The 21,457-nt window shown below is 39.6% G+C and overlaps 1 protein-coding gene across 3 annotated transcripts in view; it reads right to left on the bottom strand.

Moving 5' to 3' along the window:
• Nucleotides 1–21,457, bottom strand: part of atrnl1b (attractin-like 1b) — a 984,325-nt gene that overhangs the window by 723,278 nt on the left and 239,590 nt on the right. For all 3 annotated transcript variants that reach the window (XM_073027828.1, XM_073027827.1, XM_073027826.1), the window contains exons 14-16: nt 14,801–14,933; nt 13,814–13,995; nt 9,219–9,432 (exon numbers count right to left, since the gene is read on the bottom strand). In XM_073027828.1, coding sequence (XP_072883929.1) covers nt 9,219–9,432; nt 13,814–13,995; nt 14,801–14,933 — 529 coding nt within the window. The remainder of the gene's footprint in view (nt 1–9,218; nt 9,433–13,813; nt 13,996–14,800; nt 14,934–21,457) is intronic.

Genomic DNA, 21,457 nt, shown 5'->3' with positions numbered 1-21,457 from the left:
TCTGTTCTGGAATTGTTAGGTTGCGTTCAAGAAAACAATGAAATAGCGCGCTGCCGTCTGATAGCATTTTCAGAAGTCTCTGGTTACCCCATCCATACTGATCTGGCCAATCCAGCGTTTTCAAAAATACATACTTCGGAGAGCGCTCCTGAAAAGCTCTGGTTTTGGGGGACGAAAACGCTGTTTTAGTGTGGACGGAGGGTAAACATGAAGAGAAAAAGCTTTGGTTACGGATTTATCCGGTGTAGTGTGGACGTAGCCTCAGCGGTCAGGAAGATGACGGAGTCGATTGTTAAGCATAAAGTCTGTGGGTACTTGGAGGCATATGATAAAATGGGCCAAAGTCAGCATGGTTTCCTTAAGGGAAAATCTTGCTTGACAAGTCTGTTGGAATTCTTTGAGATAATAACAAGTAGGATAGACAAAGAAGAATCAGTGGATGTTGTGTACTTGGATTTTCAGAGTGACTTTGCCAAGGTGCCACAAATAAAGCTGCTTAGCATGATAAGAGCCCTTGGTATTACAGGAAAGATACTAATTTCGATAGAGTATTGGCTGATTGGCAGGAGGCAAAGAGTGGGAATAAAGGGAGCCTTTTCCAATTGGCTGCTGGTAACTAATGGTGTTTCACAGGGGTCTGTGTTGGGACTGCTTATTTTTACATTGTACATTAATGATTTGGATGACAGAATTATGACTTTATGGCCAAGTCTGCAGATGATACAAAGACAAGTGGAAGGGATGGTACTCTTGAGTTCTTCTCCCTGCAGAAGAACTTAGAGAGATTAAGAGAATAGGCAAAGAAATAGCAGATGGAATACAGTCTCAGGAAGTGTACAGTCATGTACTTTAGTAGAAAGAATAAATGCACAGACTATTTTCTAAACAAAGAGAAAAAGGACTTGGGAGTCCTTGTGCAGAATTCCTAAAGATTAAATTGTAGGTTGAGTCACTGATAAGGAAGGCAAATGTGACATTAGCATTCATTTTGAGAGAACTAGAATATAAAAATAAGTAACGTTGTGGCTTTATAAGACACTGATAAGGCCTCACTTGAAGTACTGTGAGTGGTTTTGGGCCCTTTATATGAGAAAAGATGTGCTGACTTTGGAGATGATTCAAAAGAGGTTTGCAAAAAGAATTCTAAGATTGAAAGGCTTATCATATGAGGAACATTTGATGGCTCTGGGCCTGTACTCACTGGAATTCAGATAACTAAGTGAAAATTGAAACGCCTAGTTAGAGTGGATGTGGAGATGTTTCCTATAATGGAGCAGTCTAGGACCAGAGGGCACAACCACACAATAGAGGGACATCCTTTTAGAACAGACATGAGAAGGAATTTCTATAGCCAGAGGATGCTGAAACAGAATTCATTGTGACATGTGACTGTGGAAGCCAGGTTACTGAGTGTATTTAAGGCAGACATTGATTGATTCTTAGTAAGTCAGGGCGTGAAAGCTTACAGGGAGAAGGCAGGAGAATGAGGTTGAGTGGGAAATGGATCAGCCATGTTAAGATGCTGAAGGAAACTCAATGAACCGAATGGCCTAATTCTGCTCCTATACCTTACAGTCTTTTAAAAGATACCATGCTTTCTGTGAAATAGGGAGCTCTTGACCCAGCACCTGTGATAACAACAATATGCTTGAAACATTGTATGCCTACTAATGGCCTTATCTTATTACCTTTAGTTATTGTGCTCCCTTCAATCACTTCCTCTGGCAACTTATTTCACACTCATACTATCTTCTGTGCAAAAAAAAAGTTGCCCCTCAATTTTCTATCAAATTTTTCTCCTCTCATCTTAAACCAATGCCCTTTAGTTCCTGATTTCCAAACCCTGGGAGAAAGACTGAGTGCATTCACCCTATCCATGCCCCTCATGATATATCTCTCTCTGTAAAATGCCATGGTAGCAAAGCGATTAGCACAACACCGCTGCAGCTCAGGGCATTCCAAACTTCAAGATCAGAGTTCAATTCCGGCACCATTCTGTGAAGTGACTCTGTCCGCTCCTCCCCACTCCAGCCCCAACAAAATATATGGGTTTCTCATGGAAACCATTCCACTGGCAAAATCACTTTGCTCACATTTCTTCTGCATTCCAATATTTGATCTGAACAACAAATGAACTGCTTCACCATGTCTCCATGCTTTATGCATTGAATTGCTGCCACATGATGAGAAGATTAAAAATTTTGCATTAACAAATTTCACAACATATGCCAGTGATACTAAACCTGACTCTAATTCTGAATAAGCAGGAACGCGTGTGTACCTAATAAAGTGGCCACTGAGTATATTTCATGCTTTTTTGAAACAAGTCTATGTCTGCCCCCTAGTGTATGAAAATGGATTTTTAAGTACTGATGAAATCCTGCACTTCTGGTGTATCTTGATGTATGAGTATTTTTAATGCAGTCTTTGAAGAAAACTGAGAAATAATAAGAGAAATTATTGCATTTTTAGATGCAGTTTGAGGATCATCTATCCAGTAAGAATTTTTTACTTTGAATAATGTCTCAGATCTGAAACATTAACTCTGCTTCTTTTCCAAAGGTGTTGTTGAACCTGCTGAGTTTTTACAAATCTTTGGCACTTGCACTATTATTTTCACAGGCTATCAAAAACATTCACAAGGCTGCGTCCTCTGATCCCTACTGTATTCACGACGGCAGGGCCAGATTCTGCTCTAACTCCATCTCCAGTCTGTAGATGATAGCGCTGTAGTGGGTCACATCTCAAATAACAGAACAATAAATAGGAGTGTAGGAAGGGGATGGAGAGCCTAACAACATGGTGTCATGGCAATAACCTTTCTCTCAATGTCAGAAGAGGGACAATGTATATGCTCCTGTTTACATCAACAGGGCTAAGGTCAGGCGGGTTGAGCACTTCCAGCTCCTAAGAGTGATCACTTGTCCTGGTCCAACCACATGGACTCCATGGCTAAGAAAGCTGACCAGTACTGTGACTTCCTCAAAAAACTAAAAAAAAATAGCATGTCCTTTTTGGCCCTCGCCAGTCCTTAAATCGATGCACTATAGAAATCATTCTATCTAGATTTGTCACAGCTTGATACGGCATCAGCTCTGCCCACATACGGAAAATAACTGCAGAGTTATGGACACAGCTCAACATGTCATGGAAACCAGCATCCTTCATGGTCTCACTGCCTAAAGCAGTGGTGCTAAAGCAGCCACCAGAGACAAAAATGCCAACCACTCAGGACATTCTCTCTTCTCACCCATCCCATCAGACAGAAGATAGAAAAGCCTGAAAGCACATACTACAAGGCTTAAAGATAGCTTCTATCCCACTGTTTTAAGACTAGTGAGCTGTTCCCCAGCATGATCAAATGGACCCTTGACCTTACAAGTTATGACATTGCACCATATTATCTGCCTGCACTGCGCTTTCTCTATAACTGTAACACATTATTCTGCAATGTTATTGTTTTAACTCAATGCACCATTGTAATTAATAGATATATATGAACAGCTTCCTAAGAAACCTGGAGCAATAGAATGTGAATTACATAGGACCATAAGTTTAATGAGTCATATCACCAAGGTACTTCTAAGAATTTTGATGACCAGAGCTAAAGGTAAGATACAGTCTGAAATAGGTAAAAAACAATGTGCCACACACAAATGCTGGTGGAACACAGCAGTCCAGGCAGCATCTATAGGGAGAAGCACTGTCGACATTTTGGGCCGAGACCCTCCGTCAGGACTAACTGAAAGGAAAGGTAGTAAGAGATTTGAAAGTAGGAGGGGGAGGGGAAAATGCGAAATGACAGGAGAAGACCAGAGAGGGTGGGGTGAAGCTGAGAGCCAGGCAGGTGATTGGCAAATGGATACAGAGCTAGAGAAGGGAAAGGATCATGGGACGGGAGGCCTAGGGAGAAAGAAAGGGGGAGGGGAGCACCAGAGGGAGATGGAGAACAGGCAAAGAGTGATGGGCAAAAAGAGAGAAAAACAGGAGGGGGAAAAAAAACTAAATATATTAGGGATGGGGTAAGAAGGGGAGGAGGGGCATTAACGGAAGTTAGAGAAGTCAATGTTCATGCCATCAGGTTGGAGGCTACCTAGCCGGTATATAAGGTGTCGTTCCTCCAACCTGAGTGTGGATTCATCTTGATAGTAGAGGAGGCCATGGATAGACATATCAGAATGGGAATGGGACGTGGAGTTAAAATGTGTGGCCTCTGGGAGATACTGCTTTTTCTGGCGGACCAAGCGTAGGTGTTCAGCGAAACGGTCTCCCAGTCTGCGTCGGGTCTCACCAATATATAAAAGGCCACACCGGGAGCACCGGACGCAGTATACCACACCAGCCGACTCACAGGTGAAGTGTCGCCTCACCTGGAAGGACTGTCTGGGGCCCTGAATGGTGGTGAGGGAGGAAGTATAAGGGCAGGTGTAGCACTTGTTCTGCTTGCAAGGATAAGTGCCAGGAGGGAGATCGGTGGGAAGGGAAAGTGGGGAGGATGAATGGACAAGGGAGTCGCGTAGGGAACGATCCCTCTGAAAAGCGGGGGGGGGGGGGAGGGAAAGATGTGCTTGGTAGTGGGATCCTGTTGGAGGTGGCGGAAGTTACGGAGAATAATACATTGGATCCGGAGGCTGGTGGGGTGGTAGGTGAGGACAAGGGGAACCCTATCCCGAGTGGGGTGGTGGGCGGATGGGATGAGGGCAGATGTGTGGGAAATGGGTGAGATGCGTTTGAGAGCAGAGTTGATGGTAGAAGAAGGGAAGCCCCTTTGTTTAAAAAAGGAAGACATCTCCTTCATCCTGGAATAAAAAGCCTCATCCTGAGAGCAGATGCGGCGGAGACGGAGGAATTGTGAGAAGGGGATAACATTTTTGCAAGAGACAGGGTGGGAAGAGGAATAGTCCAGGTAGGTGTGAGAGTCTGTACAAAGAACAATGTGGTTTTGTGAAAGACAAAGGTACAAGAAAAGTGATATTGATGTTAAGGATACTATCAGAACGAGCTATTCAAGTGCAAAAAGATTTGTTTGTTTTATCAACTATACAAAAGCATTTGATAAAGTGAAGCACAATAAGTTATTTGAAATATTACAGGAAACTCTAGGTCTAGATTCGAAAGACCTCCGCCTAATCAGAAATCTGTACTGGGAACAAACTGCCGCTGTAAGAATAGATGGAGAAGTGAGTCAATTTACAAAAATCAAGAGAAACGTTAGACAAGGGTGTGTTTTCTCCCCTGATCTGTTTAATGTGTACAGTGAAACAATATTACAAAAAATAAAAGACATCTTGGGAATCAAAGTTGGTGTTGAAAACATCAATAATTTTAGATATGCGGATGATACTGTGTTAATTGCAAGTACGGAGGAAGAACTACAAAACGTAATTGATATAGTTATTGAAGAAAGTGCAAAAATGGGTCTATCTATCAATTGCAAAAAGACAGAATGTGTGGTGATATCCAAAAAGAAGGAGAATCCCATCCGTAGGCTGAGAATAAATGAGGAAGACATGAAACAAGTACAGAACTTTTGCTACTTAGGAAACTGGGTGACATCAGATGGCAGGTGCGACATGGACATCAAAAGAGGAATAGGGATGGCAAAAGACACCTTTACGAGAGTGAGGAGTATACTGACCAACACTAAACTAGGCATGACAACCCGCCTCAGAGCACTGAAATGTTACGTTTATCCAGTTATGTTATATGGCTCAGAATGTTGGACAATATCTAGTAACGTGAGGAAACGAATTGAAGCAGCAGAGATGAGGTTTTTGAGGAGGATGCAAAGAATATCATGGATAAAATGAATATTTAATGAAGATGTCATGAATAGAGCAAGCACAAAAAAGAGAAATAATGTATGAGATCATGAAAAGGCAAAGTAACTTCATTGGGCATGTGATTAGGAAAGAGGAGTTAGAATGCACAGTAATTATGGGAAGGATTGAAGGGAAGAAAGCAAGAGGAAGGCAAAGACAAATGATGATGGAGACAGCGGCCAGAGAACCGGAAATCAATACTAATGAATTGACCCGAAACAGGAGTGTGTGGGCCATGGCAGTCAAAACTCAAACTGGGCATGGCACCTGATGATGATATGAATAGCATGCAAGACAAGATTTTCATTGCAACTCAGTACAAGCAACAGTAACAAACCAATTTACTAATCATGAAAAGTATAGATGCAGTGAACATAAAATGTCTTTTTCTGAGGGAAGAGGATCTAAAAATTAGATGACATAGGTTTAATGTGCAATGTGAAAATTTTATAAAGGACCAATGGGGCAACTTCTTCATGCAGAGTGGAAAATACAGTATATGAATGAGCTGCCAGAAGAAGTGGTTGAGGCAGGTACAGTAACAAAATTTGAAAGACATTAGGAAAGTACATAGACAAGAGAGGTTTAGCAGAACATAGGCCACATACAGGCATATTGGATGAGCTTCGAGGGAGTCATGATCAGCACAGACAAATTGGGTCAAAGAGACTGCTTCCAGGTGGTATTACTCTAGGTCTTTATATATCACAAAAAAGACAAGAATGACTGAAAGCACTGAATTGGAGAGTCACATCTGTGTGAAAGACCTTAAATATTAGGGTTAGTGAAGGTTTTTTTGAAAGAGGAAAAGTTTGCAAGGGTAATTGAATTTTGGAAAACGGTGCAGTGCATTGGGTTGAAAAATATCAAAGGGAATGGAGAATACAAAGGTGGTCAGGGATTACTAGGACAAAGCCACAATAAAGAAACTTCACCCAAACTCAGGTTGCAGGAATTATCATCAGTGAGGCTTTTCAGATTTGTAAATGAAAAAGAATATTTTGAAATTGGTGCTTTAGTGGAACTGACAGCCAGAAATTGCAGAGATTGTTGGCTAGAACAGAGTAACAAGATAATTGATCAAAGTCTGAGAGAGAAGAGTAAACAGGAAGGCCACCATTGTTGGCATTGACTGGTTGGGCAAAAGGGCTTGTATCCCTGCTGTACTATTCTATGACTATTATTAGATGTGAACAATTCCAGAGACTTCCAGAGAATATATCAAAGTGAAGAATTCTGGGTTTAAAAAGCAATCGGTAAACACTTCATGGAACATAAATAGTACAGTATAGGAATGGGCCCTTTGGTCCACAATGTTATGCCAAACTAACTAAATTAGCAATCAAGAGTTTAAATTAGTAATCTTAATAATCAGGGTAATGAAATACAGACAAGTGAATGGTGAATTGCATTGTGGAAGTAAAATTGGAGTGCTGACTATGGATTGATACAAGTTTTGAGAATGTTGTAGTGATTTTCCAAAATGGTCAATAGAATCTACATCTAGAGTTTAGATTAAACTGGCTGAATAATTATTTGTGTAGGTGATACTGATACAGAAAAAAACTTCTGAATTTTCAAATTGATAGCAATTTTAAAAAAAAATAATTTTGTGTAAAACTCCAACATGGACAGTCCCAATCCCAGCTGCAAAAGGAAGAGGGTTGGGCAAAGGGCCCATCCCGTAAAAACCCAGAGCTACAGAAACACTAACAGGAGCTCTAAAAACCTCATCCCTGGAAGAGGAAGACATATGAAGTTGTTTGGTGAAAACAGAAGCTATGGGGCTGATCAACCTTCTGTTGGCCAGGACAGAGGACTCTGGGAAGCTCAGTCTGCAGCCCATCCCCCAGCAGGTGTGATAGTACAAGAAGCCACTTCATTACCATTCATCACAAATGCAACACATATACAAGTATGAACAATTGGGAGAACTTCCACTGCTTGTTACTTGTAACACAGCGACAATAAGGTTCTTTATTCACCAGTCTGCAATTCTACCACCTGCGGAAATGTTAAACAACAAAATAGCTGTAGACACTAGAAATCCCAAAAACAGAATATGATGGAAAATGTGATAGGTCTGTGGAAAGAGCAACAGAGTTAATGCTTCAGGTCAACAACACTTCATGAGAGCTGAGAAGACAAATTGTTTTAGGGTGCCTTGAGCTGCCCATCATTTCATTTCTCCAACCCATTCTGATCTCAGTTTATGAATTGAATTGAATTGAATTGACTTCCTAAACTGCACCAAAATGCCTAATAGGAAACTTGTTGAAAATCACCTCATTTTCTGTCTGGACACATTGCATCCTTTGGGATATGTAACCCATTTCAATTATTGTAATTAGTTCATTCTTCCCCTTTGTACCATGCTGGGCAGTTAAGCCAATAGGTTATTGATCAGTGGTATTAACTCAGTTTCTCACTCTTTGCAAATTCTGCCTGGTCTGTTGACACTTTCAGCATTCTTCTTCTGGTTTCAGATTTCAGCAACATGTCCTGTTGTTTGCTTTCTGTCCCTCTATCCAGAGGTAGGTGTCTGCATTTGACCAGTCTCCCTCTCCCTCTTGCTCAATGGTGCCAGATTCTTGGATCTTAGGCAAGGTTTAATCAACATGGTTTGTTGATTGGACTCTGTACTTAATGTTATGAGGTGTTTCTGGTTATTCCTTTTTTATTAATTGCTAATTTGTGCAATTTCATTCACGGTGGACTGGCTCTGCAGCAAGGAGTCAACAATCCACACAGCACCAAATTAAACTGAACTGAACTAAACTGTTGTTTGATGTTTTAAATTCTGAATTTTTCACTATTTTTTTGTCCTCTGAGTGTGCATTGGGTGTTTGATCTTTTCTTTAAATGGGTTCTATGGAGTTTCTTTGTTTCATGACTGTGGGAGGATGAATCTCAGGGTTGTATACTACATACATAGTTCAATAATATACGAACTTTGAACTCTTCACCAATCTATTTAGAAGGTGGCTCTGTAAACATGGTGATAACCCTAGGCTTATCCTATTACAGATATTCTCTTTATCGTACCCATTCATCATTTTCCTCACCTTAAAACTTACATTTCAAAACAAAAACATGTTTCCTACAGCATTTTTTATGTATTTGGATTTCCAGCATCCGCAGAATCTCCTGTGTTTCTAGTTTTGGTTAAGGAATTTTTCCCTGAAATATTAATTCTTCTTTCCTTAGATGCTGCCTGACCTGTTGAGTATTTCCTGTATTTTCTACAGAAATTCTTCCTCAGTTCTGTCATCTGAATGAAAATATTCATGCGAGGCATCATATTTACTGTGTTTTCTACTGAGTATTGTTTGTGTTTTGGTTAACATTAAAGTAGCTTCACTGAACATTTGTGCATAAAGATAAACAAAAACTTACCAACTGGCTTTTCACAGACTAAACCATCTGTCATTTCCGTGCATGCATAAGCCTTTAAACCAGCAACGTCTGCTTTTACTAGGTATGCACAGAATCCAGAATCATTGGGTTCACCCGGCAGCCATTGTAAAGTAGTGTTTGTAAAAGGTGACATATCCTCCCAGCCCCAGTAGGAGATATTGATCTTGCGCAATCCAACCCAAGGTGATACTTTCTGTTATAAGCAACAAGACAAAAAAGGAACAATCAGTCCACCCATTGTTTACACAAGCGATACTTGCTTCCATTAGGAATCAATGCTCTTAACACTAACAAACATACTTCCTATTTTATATAAGCATCATAACTGACTTATTAAATCTGCTTTGTTGTTAAATTGAGTGCATCCTTAATTTAAGGAAATATATGTTTTTCCCTCCCCAATACAAACATCATCATTCTTTGATATTCACTTGCTATCTTTATGGAATATCAGTTCTTGTTGGTGCGAAAAAAAAATCAAAGTATTACCAAGTTACACAACTTGGTACTATTTTATTGCCTTGAGTTTAAGTTAAAATGGTTAAATCAGTGCATTGTACAGGTGCCAAAACAATATGGCACAATAGAAAGAAATATTAGTTACCTCAGAACCCACCCCAGGGTAATAAGATTAAAGTCTCAGCTTTTTGCTGGGTAAAAAGATCAAAATAACACCCTGTAGTCATAGCTTCGAAGTACAAAACTGGCCACTGTTGACAAATTCACAAATCCAGTCGTCTTGTGTGAAAAATAAAACATGCTAACTCTTATTTAATTTTCACTGTCAACATTTAACTACTAAATCCTACAAAGGCCCAGATATACCCCATATTTCACCACAAAACCAGTTATATTCCAATCAAGGTAACAGTTCCCTTTTCCTCCAGGCCTTGCAACATCACCGCTTACGAATAGAAAAGGAGGTATTGCAGAGTTGAAAAGGCAAATCTAATTCAAGAACACTCTGCAGTACAGAAACTTATAGGATCCAAAATGAAGCATGAGTCTTCATGTATAGCAGGAGTTCCCAAACTTTGTAATGCCATTAACTGTGAGTTCCTTAGACTTCAGGTTGGGAACCCTTGATGTATAGATACTTAGATGAACTTGCATGCTTAGCATTTTTGGGGCAAAGTTGAGAAAAATTATAAATACATGACAAAGCATAACTAGTCTTAGAACTAGCCCAATTTCCAATGCAATTTAGCTGAAATCTCTCATTGTTCTATGGGTATGACTTTTGGCAAAAGGGTGTGCATAATTGGCAAAAGGATATAGCAATCTTCAGAACCTTATAGTCCAATGTATAAGAAAAATTGCTAGATGGAAGATATAAGCACTGGTACATAGATTAAATAAATGAAATAATTAACAGTTTCAATGTACTTGTTCTATCTGTGTACCAATCCCTCTATCATACATCTGGCCTTTATTCTTATATAGATAAACCTATACAGATGGTTGTAGGAGCTAAAATGGAGAATTTGAAGGGGAAATTGGTAGTAGAGAAATAATACAAAATGATACAGCAGAGAGTACAATAATCATAGAATTCCACTCAACTGCATGTTGTTTGAAAGGGTGAATCAGTTGTTCCCCAAGGCTCTCAACTGATATTTACTGACAGGAGCTCACCACTGTACATCATGCATCAATCGCACAACGCACCAATGACAGGTGAATTCCTAGGGAAGTGGGGGAAGATTATGGGAGAAAACAAGGTCGATGAATGACAACTGTGAGTTTCTCATTAGGATATGATATCTATATAAAGAGAGAGGCAGGTCAAACAAGAGCACATTAGAGACATTCTTGCCTACAATGTACTTAAAATAACAAGGCAAGACAAAAAGATCATAATGCTAACTGCCAAGACTAATGATGGTCTATAAGCATTCAAATTACACTCCAGAGGACAGGTTCAAAGCCAGAATATATTAAGCCAAGATTAAGGGATAGAAAAGGTGCAGAAGTATTTTTGAGCATTTAATATGGGTTCTCAAATACGAGGGGTGATTGATAAGTTTGTGGCCTAAGATAGAAGGAGTAAATTTTTGAAAACCTAGCACATTTATTTTTCAACATAGTCCCCTCTTACATTTACACACTTAGTCCAGCAGTCACGGAGCATACGGATCTTGGACCTCCAGGAAGTGTCCACAGATGGGTGATTGATAAGTTCACGGCCTGGTAGAAAGAGATGAGTTATACAGCTCTCGTTACATGCACATGCAGTTCAACTCTTTGAGTGATTATGCAGAAAGTTTGAATTTAATAACTCATCTCCTTCTACCTTAGGCTACAAACTTATCAATCACCCCTGATGAGTTATTAACTAAGTAAGTAAATGTAGGAGGGGACTATGTTGAAAAATAAATGTACTAGGTTTTCTAAAATTGACTCCTTCTACCTTAGGCCACGAACTTATCAATCACCCCTCATAATGGATAGGGGTAGAGATGCCAATCTACAGGCAAATATTAAGAGAGTCACAGAAAAAAAAAGAAAGCAGAGACAGTGAACAGTCTGTTTTCATAAGTGATTGATTGTGAACATTCACACAAGAGTGCATGGGTGTGAAAGTACAAGGTAAAGAGGAGAAATAAAAAAGTGAAGAGCTTGGAAGGAGAATTCCTGAAATGCATGTAATATTAATTCAAGAATGAATTAAATACAAATACATTCAGTTTTGTAGAATGAAATAGGGCAATGTGACAGATATCATAATCATACAGAAAATTAAAAAGGAAATCCCTTGCAGTGGCAGTACGAATCACCTGTTTGCATCATCGTAGAGGATGAAGCTAATATCTGTATTGCTCTCAAAGCAAGGCAATGCTGTTTGTGTGGCAGAAGGAGGTGCAATGTAGATCAGAAACTATAAGTTCTAATATAACACATAACAGAATGAATCTATCCTTTGTTTTATCTCAATGTGTTTTCCAGCATTCCCAAGACTCCTGATGAAGGCTCTCTTGACTGAAACATCAACTGCTTATACATTTTCATAGATGCTGCCCGATCAACTAAAATACTCCAGCTTTTTGTGTATGTTGCTGCAGATGAGAACTGTTTGTACAAATGAGAAGAGAAAGTTGAAGAGTGAATTAAACTGAATAGCTCATTCCAGGAGGCAACACAGGCACAACTGACCAACAAGTCTACCCTGGACAATGCTGTTATCATCTTTCACAGCTTTGGTTACAATTGTTCGCAAAGATATTAAGAAGTAGGGATAAATACTTCTGAATGTTGCCATCAAGTTTCTTAAATGTCAGACACTATAGTGCATGCTGAAATTCCAGATGCAATAGGGGAACTCTCCAAAGAATAAACTCATGCTTCGCACCAAAAAAAATTTGCAGTATTTGATATTAAAAAAACATGATAACTCAGCTTCAAACCTAAGGGCTGAAATGAAAAGAATGTCTAAGAATTTAATCTTAATAAATCCCTTCTCTCTTTTATGTCAAAAATTTTATTAAAAAAAGTTGCTATTCCTTCAGTCAGGCAAGACTAAAATTTCTACCATTTGTTTCCTACAGAGATTTATCACCTTCTGCTCACTTACCAGAACTTTAAGGAACAACATGTAAAAGAGTGTTTCATTTAACAGACATTTGAAGACATGAAGTCTATGGATAACGAATAAGAAAACAAAAAATAAACTTTATTCTTTGGCTTTTATTCTTTGTGAATGTAGTTATGACAGACAGACAGACATAGTTTATTGATCCCGAGGGAAATTGGGTTTTGTTACAGTTGCACCAAACAAGAGTAGTGTAGAGATATAGAAATATAAAACCATAAATAATTAAATAATAATAATAACAATATTATTATTTCAAATAGGATAAATACTCAGATATTTCATGCAACCTACCTTGATTTCACACCAAAAGTGATGAGCTGTCATTGTGTCGATTACCCTCAAAACAATGAGATATTATGCCCACTGGACTGTTTCAAGTCCAACTTTAGCTTTTACCACACACTTTACAGCTAATGAAAATTCATCTTCACATGTTCAAATCAAAAATTGCCCAAGTTTACTCTCTAACACTTGTGGCTTTGTTTTCACATAAATAGCAAAACCACAAAAGCATGTTAGAGCATGTAAGATTTGCAAATGCAGGAAGAGTGAGAATTGGTTCTCATTATGATTGTGGGTTATTAATATAATATTGCTGAACATTTTTTCTAATCATAAGTTTAAAAACAACTTCTATCAATTCTGTAATAAACATAATGCTTCTTTTAAATATATTAAATTATGCATTCTTCACAGCCCCATTTCCTGTATGAACACGGACCAAGATATAAATTCATACATAATGAATGAATGAATAAATTAATTAATAAATGCTGATAATGATTCATATACGTCATGACTACACTGATCTGACCAAGTTGGATCCTATGATACAAAGTGGCTTATCAAAGATAGGACTATATTTTAGTTACTACAGAGCCATAACAATTCAATATCACAACTTCTGAATGTATTGCAGTACTCATTTTATAAATGTGAAAAATATCAGATATATAGGAAATACATACTCAGCTTTAATTACCTGAACTGTGTACTTGTGCAGCTCATCCAAGACAAATTCAACTTCCTTTGAAGTGGTAAGAGATGCAAGATTCCCATTAAGATTGTAACAATAAAGTTTGGCATTATCATAGTTTTCTCTGCTTGCGTTAATCCGGAGACAGACATCACCAACATGGCTCCAACCTTCCCCACAAAGATGAGCTGGAAAGTTAGAAACAAAAATTCATAGTTCAAAGCTGCAAAACACTCTGAAATCACAAGATCACTTCCAAATCACTAGCATTGCGAAACAATATCCTATACAGACCACCAATTATCCAAGATCAGATGACAATATGCCAACTGTAAATTGCAGTCCAACATTATTTACACAGTATAACATGGTGTTACCCAAGTACATTGGGGAACAGGTTCTGCCAATTCAAATGCTCACTGAAAGTATTGATGGAGGCACTGAGAGCACAACATGAAAAGATTAGGAGGGAGTGGGGATGGGGAAGGGTAAAGAGTTGGAAATCATTAACATAATTAAGAAATATGGATTGAGGAAGAACAGGACTCAATAACATCCATCTATGAACTGCAAAGAGCCAGGCCATACCAAATGGATAGAGGATAGAAGTAATAAAGGGAAGTGGGAGAACAACTAGGAACAAACAACACCAGAGAAAAGGGTATAGGGGAAATCAGGAAAGAAATAGAAGAAGCAGGAAATAAAACTATGGTTGTCAATAAGATCCACAATTAGACACAAATAAATGAACTCCCTCTCCTTCTCTACCTCTGCATTGGTGATTTCTTTTTGTAAATCAATGGTTAACAACAACAAAATGATTATTTATTTATGGAATTGTAATGACCATATTAACCACATGCCAAAAGAATTATCAGAACCAATCAAGCCAGATGTAACAACATAACCATTTTTCATTATATATTAAACATAAGATAGACCCATGAAATACAGTAATTTTCACATAGATGTGATGGTTTGCTTAATTATTACCTGGCAAAGCTCGACATTCATGGTTCTGCTGATCCCATTGACAATTCAGCTTTGAAGAGCAGGTCTTGCAGTTTGTGAATTTGCTACAAACATGTTCAGTTCGTACACGACATTTGGTATAGCTTGTCACAGACTAAGTGAAGAAATATTTAATGTAATCATTGGAAACCTTTATACTTCTTAAAAATATCCACATGAAATCCTAGATATAATATGCATAATATCAATAACTTAATAACCTAAATCACAGCTCACTAATAAATATATTCAATACTGTTCATTATATAGTATAGCTTGTGCTTTGCAGCTCCAAACATCAAAGGGTAAAGAGAAAAATCATTAGGAATGTACTTAGTTTAAGTACAATAATTAGAATGCAACAAATAAACATCAAAAATTATTGATGAAAAGATGCAAGTATTGTAAACAAACACACGTTGATTTCAAGGTTAATAGATGTAAGAGAAAGACTCAATTGATGAAGGTAGAAGGAAAAGAATGCTGAGTATGAGTTTGAATCTGCCATGACAAAGTGATATAACACTGGCATAAATTCACGATTTTCAAATCACTTGCTATTTTTCAGTAAGCTTTCCCTGTTAGAGACAAATAACCTGATGGGAAACTGGGGAAGTGGCTGTACGGAGCACAAAAGAAAAATGAAGCAATTCCATTATAAGAGCAAAAAAGATCAGTAAACATATTTTCAGTATGATTTAACCCGGATCCAATTAATCTCAGCCAACATTGTTAGTACCTCACCGCAGTAAAATTGCTAAAAGATTTTTTGAATTCATTTGTGGGTCACTATCAATGCCAAAATTTATTGACTATCACTATTACCCTCGAATGATAGTGATCTTCCTTTCAAATCTCAAAAATTGTTCCAGTAAAGTCATGAATCAGAATCAGGTTTAATATTACTGACATATGTCACAAAACTTTTTTTATGGCAGCAGAACATTGCAAGACATAATTTTTAAAAAGCTATAAATTACAGTAACTATAAATAACAATAAGTATATACTAAAAATTAAATTAAGTAGTGCAAAAGGAGAGGGAAAAATAGTCATGAAGTGTTCATAGATTCATTGTCCAGTCAGAAATCTGATGGTAGAGGGTAAGAAGCTGTTCCTGAAATGTTGAGTGTGTGCTTTCAGGCTCCTGTACCGCCTCCTTGAAGGTAGCAATGAGAAGAGGGCATGTCCTGGTTTAGGAAGTCCTTATAGTTTTTTTTGATATTATACCCTGCATTGTATTGCAGGCACAAAAAAAAACAAATTCCTTGACATATGCCAGTGATACTAAACATGATTCTGATTCTGGACCTGGTCCCATAGCTTTACTCCTCCACACTTGCACAGATGAGTGCAAGTGTGCAACTCAGTGTGCAACCAAGTGCAACTCTGAACTGCTTAGTAATAGCTACTTAGGTCCTTTTTCACCATCCTTGCCTTATTCAAGACTTCCAAATGCTGACAATATAGGTAAACAACTGAGAATAAAAGTGACGTTCTCCAATACTGCATGCCAGCAACTTTTGGGCAGTTCACCATTGTATTCATCTTTTTTCATGTAACAGTTTGATACCACTAAGCAGTTTACCAGGCAGCACAATCAAAGCACAGAAAGAGGCCCTTTGGCCCACTAAGTCTATGCCAGCTACCAATTACCCACTCACAATAATCCTACAGTAATCCCTTTCTCCACACATTCTCTTCAACTACCCCCCAATTCTGGTGCTCACCTACACTAAGGGGATAATTTACAGTGACTGATTAACCTACTAACCACAAATCTTTGAGTTTTTGGAAGAAACCAGACACCTGGAGACAAAGACTGTTCAGCAGGCAACTTCAAAACTTAATACCTTGCCGTCTGAAGGAACTGCCACAATGATGGACTGATAAAGTTTAGGAATGTGCAATTAGAGTGCAATTATGTCAGAGATTATAGAAATTGATTATTTAAAGGAGATTACAGGGATAGGGAAGGCAACACCACGGAAGAATCTGAAAACAAGGATCAGAATTTCAAACTCGAGGTGCTTAAAACTGAATCAGCAAGCAGACGGTGATGAATGTAGTGCAGAACAGTTGCAGCAAGACGAGTACTGGCCAAATCAATGTGGCTGCACCTGGGCCTGAGAGAGAGGACAAGTCAATATTTGACCGATTAAGTGCCATGCCAGATTGGAAGGTCAGATATGCCCTGAATTGAGGTGGTGAGACCCAGGCGCGAGGCAATATCAAAGCAGCAGGGCCTAGGTCAGAGGGTGAGGAACGACTCACTGTTTGGCCAATTTCAGCACTGGGCCAGATTGAAAAGGTCAGAGTCAGATCAGAATCAGAATCAGGTTTATTATCACCAGCATGTGACGTGAAATTTGTTAACTTAACTTTACTTATACGTAATATAGAAGAAAAATAAAATAATAAATAGATAGATAAATAAATAGATCTTACTCAGTATACACAGTATATGTATATAGGTTAAAAATTGTGCAAAAAACAGAAATACTGTATATTAAAAAAAAGTAAGGTAGTGTCCAAGGGTTCATTGTCCATTTAGGAATCGGATGGCAGAGGGGAAGAAGCTGTTCCTGAATCACTGAGTGTGTGCCTTCAGGCTTCTGTACCTCCTACCTGATGGTAACAGTGAAGAAAGGACATGTCCTAGGTGCTGGAGATCCTTAATAATGGATGCTGCTTTTCTGAGATGACCTGGGTACTTCATGGGCTAGTACCCAAGATGGAGCAGACTAAATTTACAACCCTCTGCAGCTTCTTTTGGTCCTGTGCAGTGGCACCCCCATACCAGACAGTGATGCAGCCTGTCAGAATGCTTTCCCAGGCACTTCTATAGAAGTTTTTGAGTGTATTTGTTGACGTACCAAAACCCTTCAAACTCCTAATAAAGTATAACTGCTGTCTTGCCTTCTTTATAATTGCATTGATATGTTGGGACCAGGTTAGTGCTGGGACCACAGGCAAGGGACTTAGCAAAGTTACTCAACTCTGTGCAGGTGATGCCTCCCTCCCAGATGCGCTGAACAACTTCTACGTTCGTTTTGAAGCGGAAAATGACGTGGCGGTGAGGAATTCCACCCCTCCTCCAAGCGACAAGGTGCTGTGTCTCACCGTGGCCAACGTGAGGAGAACCCTGTGCAGGGTCAACCCATGGAAGGCTTCTGGACCAGACAATATTCCTGGCAGAGTGCTTAGAGGATGTGCAGACCAGCTAGCAGATGTTCTCACTGACATCTTCAACATCTCCCTGAGCAGCGCCGTCGTTCCAATGTGCTTCAAGGCCGCCACAATCATCCCCATGCCGAAGAAGTCTTCAGTGTCATGCCTCAACGACTACCGTCCCGTTGCACTCACATCCATCATCATGAAGTGTTTCGAGAAGCTCATCATGAAGCACATCAAGACCTTACTGCCCCCCCTCACTGAGCACCCTGCAGTTCGCGTACCATCCCAACTGTTCAACAGACGACGCCATTGCCATCACCCTCCACCTGGCCCTAACCCAGGTAAACAAAAGACACGTACATTCAAATGCTGTTCATAGACTTCACTTCAGCATTCAACACAATCATCCCTCAGAAACTGATTGGGAAGCTGAGCCTACTGGGCCTGAACACCTCCCTCTGCAACTGGATCCTAGACTTCCTGATTGGGAGACCACAGTCAGTCCGGATCGGAAGCAGCATCTCCAACACCATCACACTGAGCATGGGGGCCCCCTGGGGCTGTGTGCCCAGTCCACTGCTGTTCACTCTGCTGATCCATAACTGTGCTGCAACACACAGCTCGAACCACATCATCAATTTCGCCAATGACACAACCGTGGTGGGTCTCATCAGCAAGAACGATGAGATAACATACAGAGAGGAGGTGCAGCGGCTAACAGACTGGTGCAGAGCCAACAACCTATTTCTGAATGTGAACAAGACAAAAGAGATGGTTGTTGACTTCAGGAGGGCACAGTGTGACCACTCTCCACTGAACATCGACGGCTCCTCGGTAGAGATTGTTAAGAGCACCAAATTTCTTAGTGTTCACCTGATGGAGAATCTCACCTGGTCCCTCAACACAAGCTCCATAGCAAAGAAAGCCCAACAGCATCTCTACTTTCTGCGAAGGCTGAGGAAAGTCCATTGCCCATCGCCCACCCCCCATCCTCATCACATTCTACAGGAGTTGTATTGAGAGCATCCTGAGCAGCTGCATCACTGGCTGGTTCAGAAATTGCACCATCTCGGATCGCAAGACCCTGCAGCGCATATTGAGGTCAGCTGAGAAGATCATCGGGGTCTCTCATCCCGCCGTTACAGACATTTACACCACACACTGCATTCACAAAGCAAACAGCATTATGAAGGACCCCGCGCACCCCTCATACAAACTCTTCTCCCTCCTGCCATCTGGGAAAAGGATCCAAAGCATTCGGGCTCTCACGACCAGAAGTTGTTAACAGTTTCTTCCCCCAAGCCATCAGACTCATCAATACCCAGAGTCTGGACTGACACCAACTTACTGCCCTCTACTGTGCCTATTGTCTTGTTTATTATTTATTGTAATGCCTGCACTGTTTTGTGCACTTTATGCAGTCCTGGGTAGGTCTGTAATCTAGTGTAGTTTTTGTGTTGTTTTACGTCGTTCAGTGTAGTTTTTGTATTGCTTCAATTAGCACCATGGTCCTGAAAAACGTTGCCTTGTTTTTACTGTGTACTGTACCAGCAGTTATGGTCAAAATGACAATAAAAAGTGACTTGAACTTGAACTTGAACCTGAGTTTGTGGCCTGCAACTAACGGGCTCCTAGATTGGCTACAGTAAAGACTGGCTTGGTGGCTGTTAACTCACTTTCATTAACTTCACTTCTAAATGTTATTTGCTTAATTTTACTGTTTGCATGATTTGTTTTATGTTCTCTATGCACTGGGGGTTTGACAGTCTTTTTCTTTAATGCATGCTATGGGTTTTTTTGTTTTGAGGCTGCCTGTAAGGAGATGAATCTCAAGGTTGTATATAGTTTACATACTGTGATAATAAGTGAAGACTGGTAGCTGCAAAGCCATGATTTATGGGTTTTGCAAGTAGATGATCTCAGGGAGAGTCAAAGACGGGCAACATTCTGGCAGTGGAAATACTCAGACTTACTGATGACATAGATAGTAGATCCTACCTAAATTGAACACTGAACATGAGAAAGTTGCGATAAATCTTGTGTGATTTTTAACAGCAGCAGAAAGATAGAGTTTAGTGGATAAAGAACAGGTTATGCACGCCTCCAACTTGGGAATATTTAACTGGGATACAAACTACCCAATTAACAATCATTAATTTCACATAAATATTAATTCTTAACCAATGTAATCATTACTCAATTTTCAAAATACATTTACCATATAAGTGTACAGTACAGGAAGCCATTCTTCAATGCATCTGACATGATCCATTGCTTTGTTAAATTAACAACAAACTAATACCAACTTCCACATCAATTTATATTTACTTTTGAATATAATTGAATATTTATTTAATTCATCTTTGAAAAACACAATTCCTGCCTAAGGAAGGTCCTCTACCCATTGTATTTGCCTACTGCCACAACAGGTCTACAGCGGATGCAATCTCACTAGCTCACCACTCAGCCGCAGACAGAACCACAGAACCAAAGAACATTACAGCACAGAAACAGGCCTTTTGGCCCTTCTTGGCTGTGCCGAACCATTTTTCTGCCTAGTCCCACTGACCTGTACCTGGACCATATCCCTCCATACACCTCTCATCCTTGTACCTGTCCAAATTTTTCTTAAATGTTAAAAGTGAGCCTGCATTTACCATTTCATCTGGCAGCTCATTCCACACTCCCACCACTCTCTGTGTGAAGAAGCCCCCCTAATGTTCCCTTTAAACTTTTCCCCCTTCACCCTTAACCCATGTCCTCTGGTTTTTTTTCCTCCCCTAGCCTCAGTGGAAAAATCCTGCTTGCATTCACTTTATCTATACCTATCATAATTTTATACACCACTATCAAATCTCCCCTCATTCTTCAATGCTCCAGGGAATAAAGTCCTAACCAATTCAACCTTTCTCTGTAACTCAGTTTCTCATGTCCCAGCAACATCCTTGTAAACCTTCTCTGCACTCTTTCAACCTTATTAATATCCTTCCTGTAATCTGGTGACCAAAACTACACACAATACTCCAAATTCAGCCTCACCAGTACCTTATACAAACTCACCATAACATTCCAACTCGGGACAATTGTAATACCTATGTTAGGCTGCTGTTTATTAATTACAGCTCAGCATTCAACACAATCATAGCCCCAGTTCTAATCAACAAGCTCTAAAACCTGGGCCTCCCTCTGCAAATGGAGCCTCAACTTTCTCATCAGGAGACCACAGTCACTGCAGATCAGAAATAACATCTCCTCCTCACTGACAATCTCAACATTGACACTCTTCACAGATGTGTGTTTAGCCCACTGCTCCTCTCTCTCTATACCCATAACCACGTGGCTAAGCACAGTTAAGTCTATAATTTATCAATGACACCACTATTGCTGGCAGAATTTCAGATGATGATGAGAAAGCATACAGGAGGTGAGATGGGTCAGCTGGTTGAGTGGTCTTGCAACAACA

Source organism: Hemitrygon akajei, chromosome 23 (genome assembly GCF_048418815.1).
Source record: "Hemitrygon akajei chromosome 23, sHemAka1.3, whole genome shotgun sequence".
In the NCBI taxonomy this organism is placed as follows: domain Eukaryota; kingdom Metazoa; phylum Chordata; class Chondrichthyes; order Myliobatiformes; family Dasyatidae; genus Hemitrygon; species Hemitrygon akajei.
The sequence above is the reverse complement of the archived record's forward strand: the minus strand, read 5'-3'. Positions and strand labels throughout refer to the sequence as shown.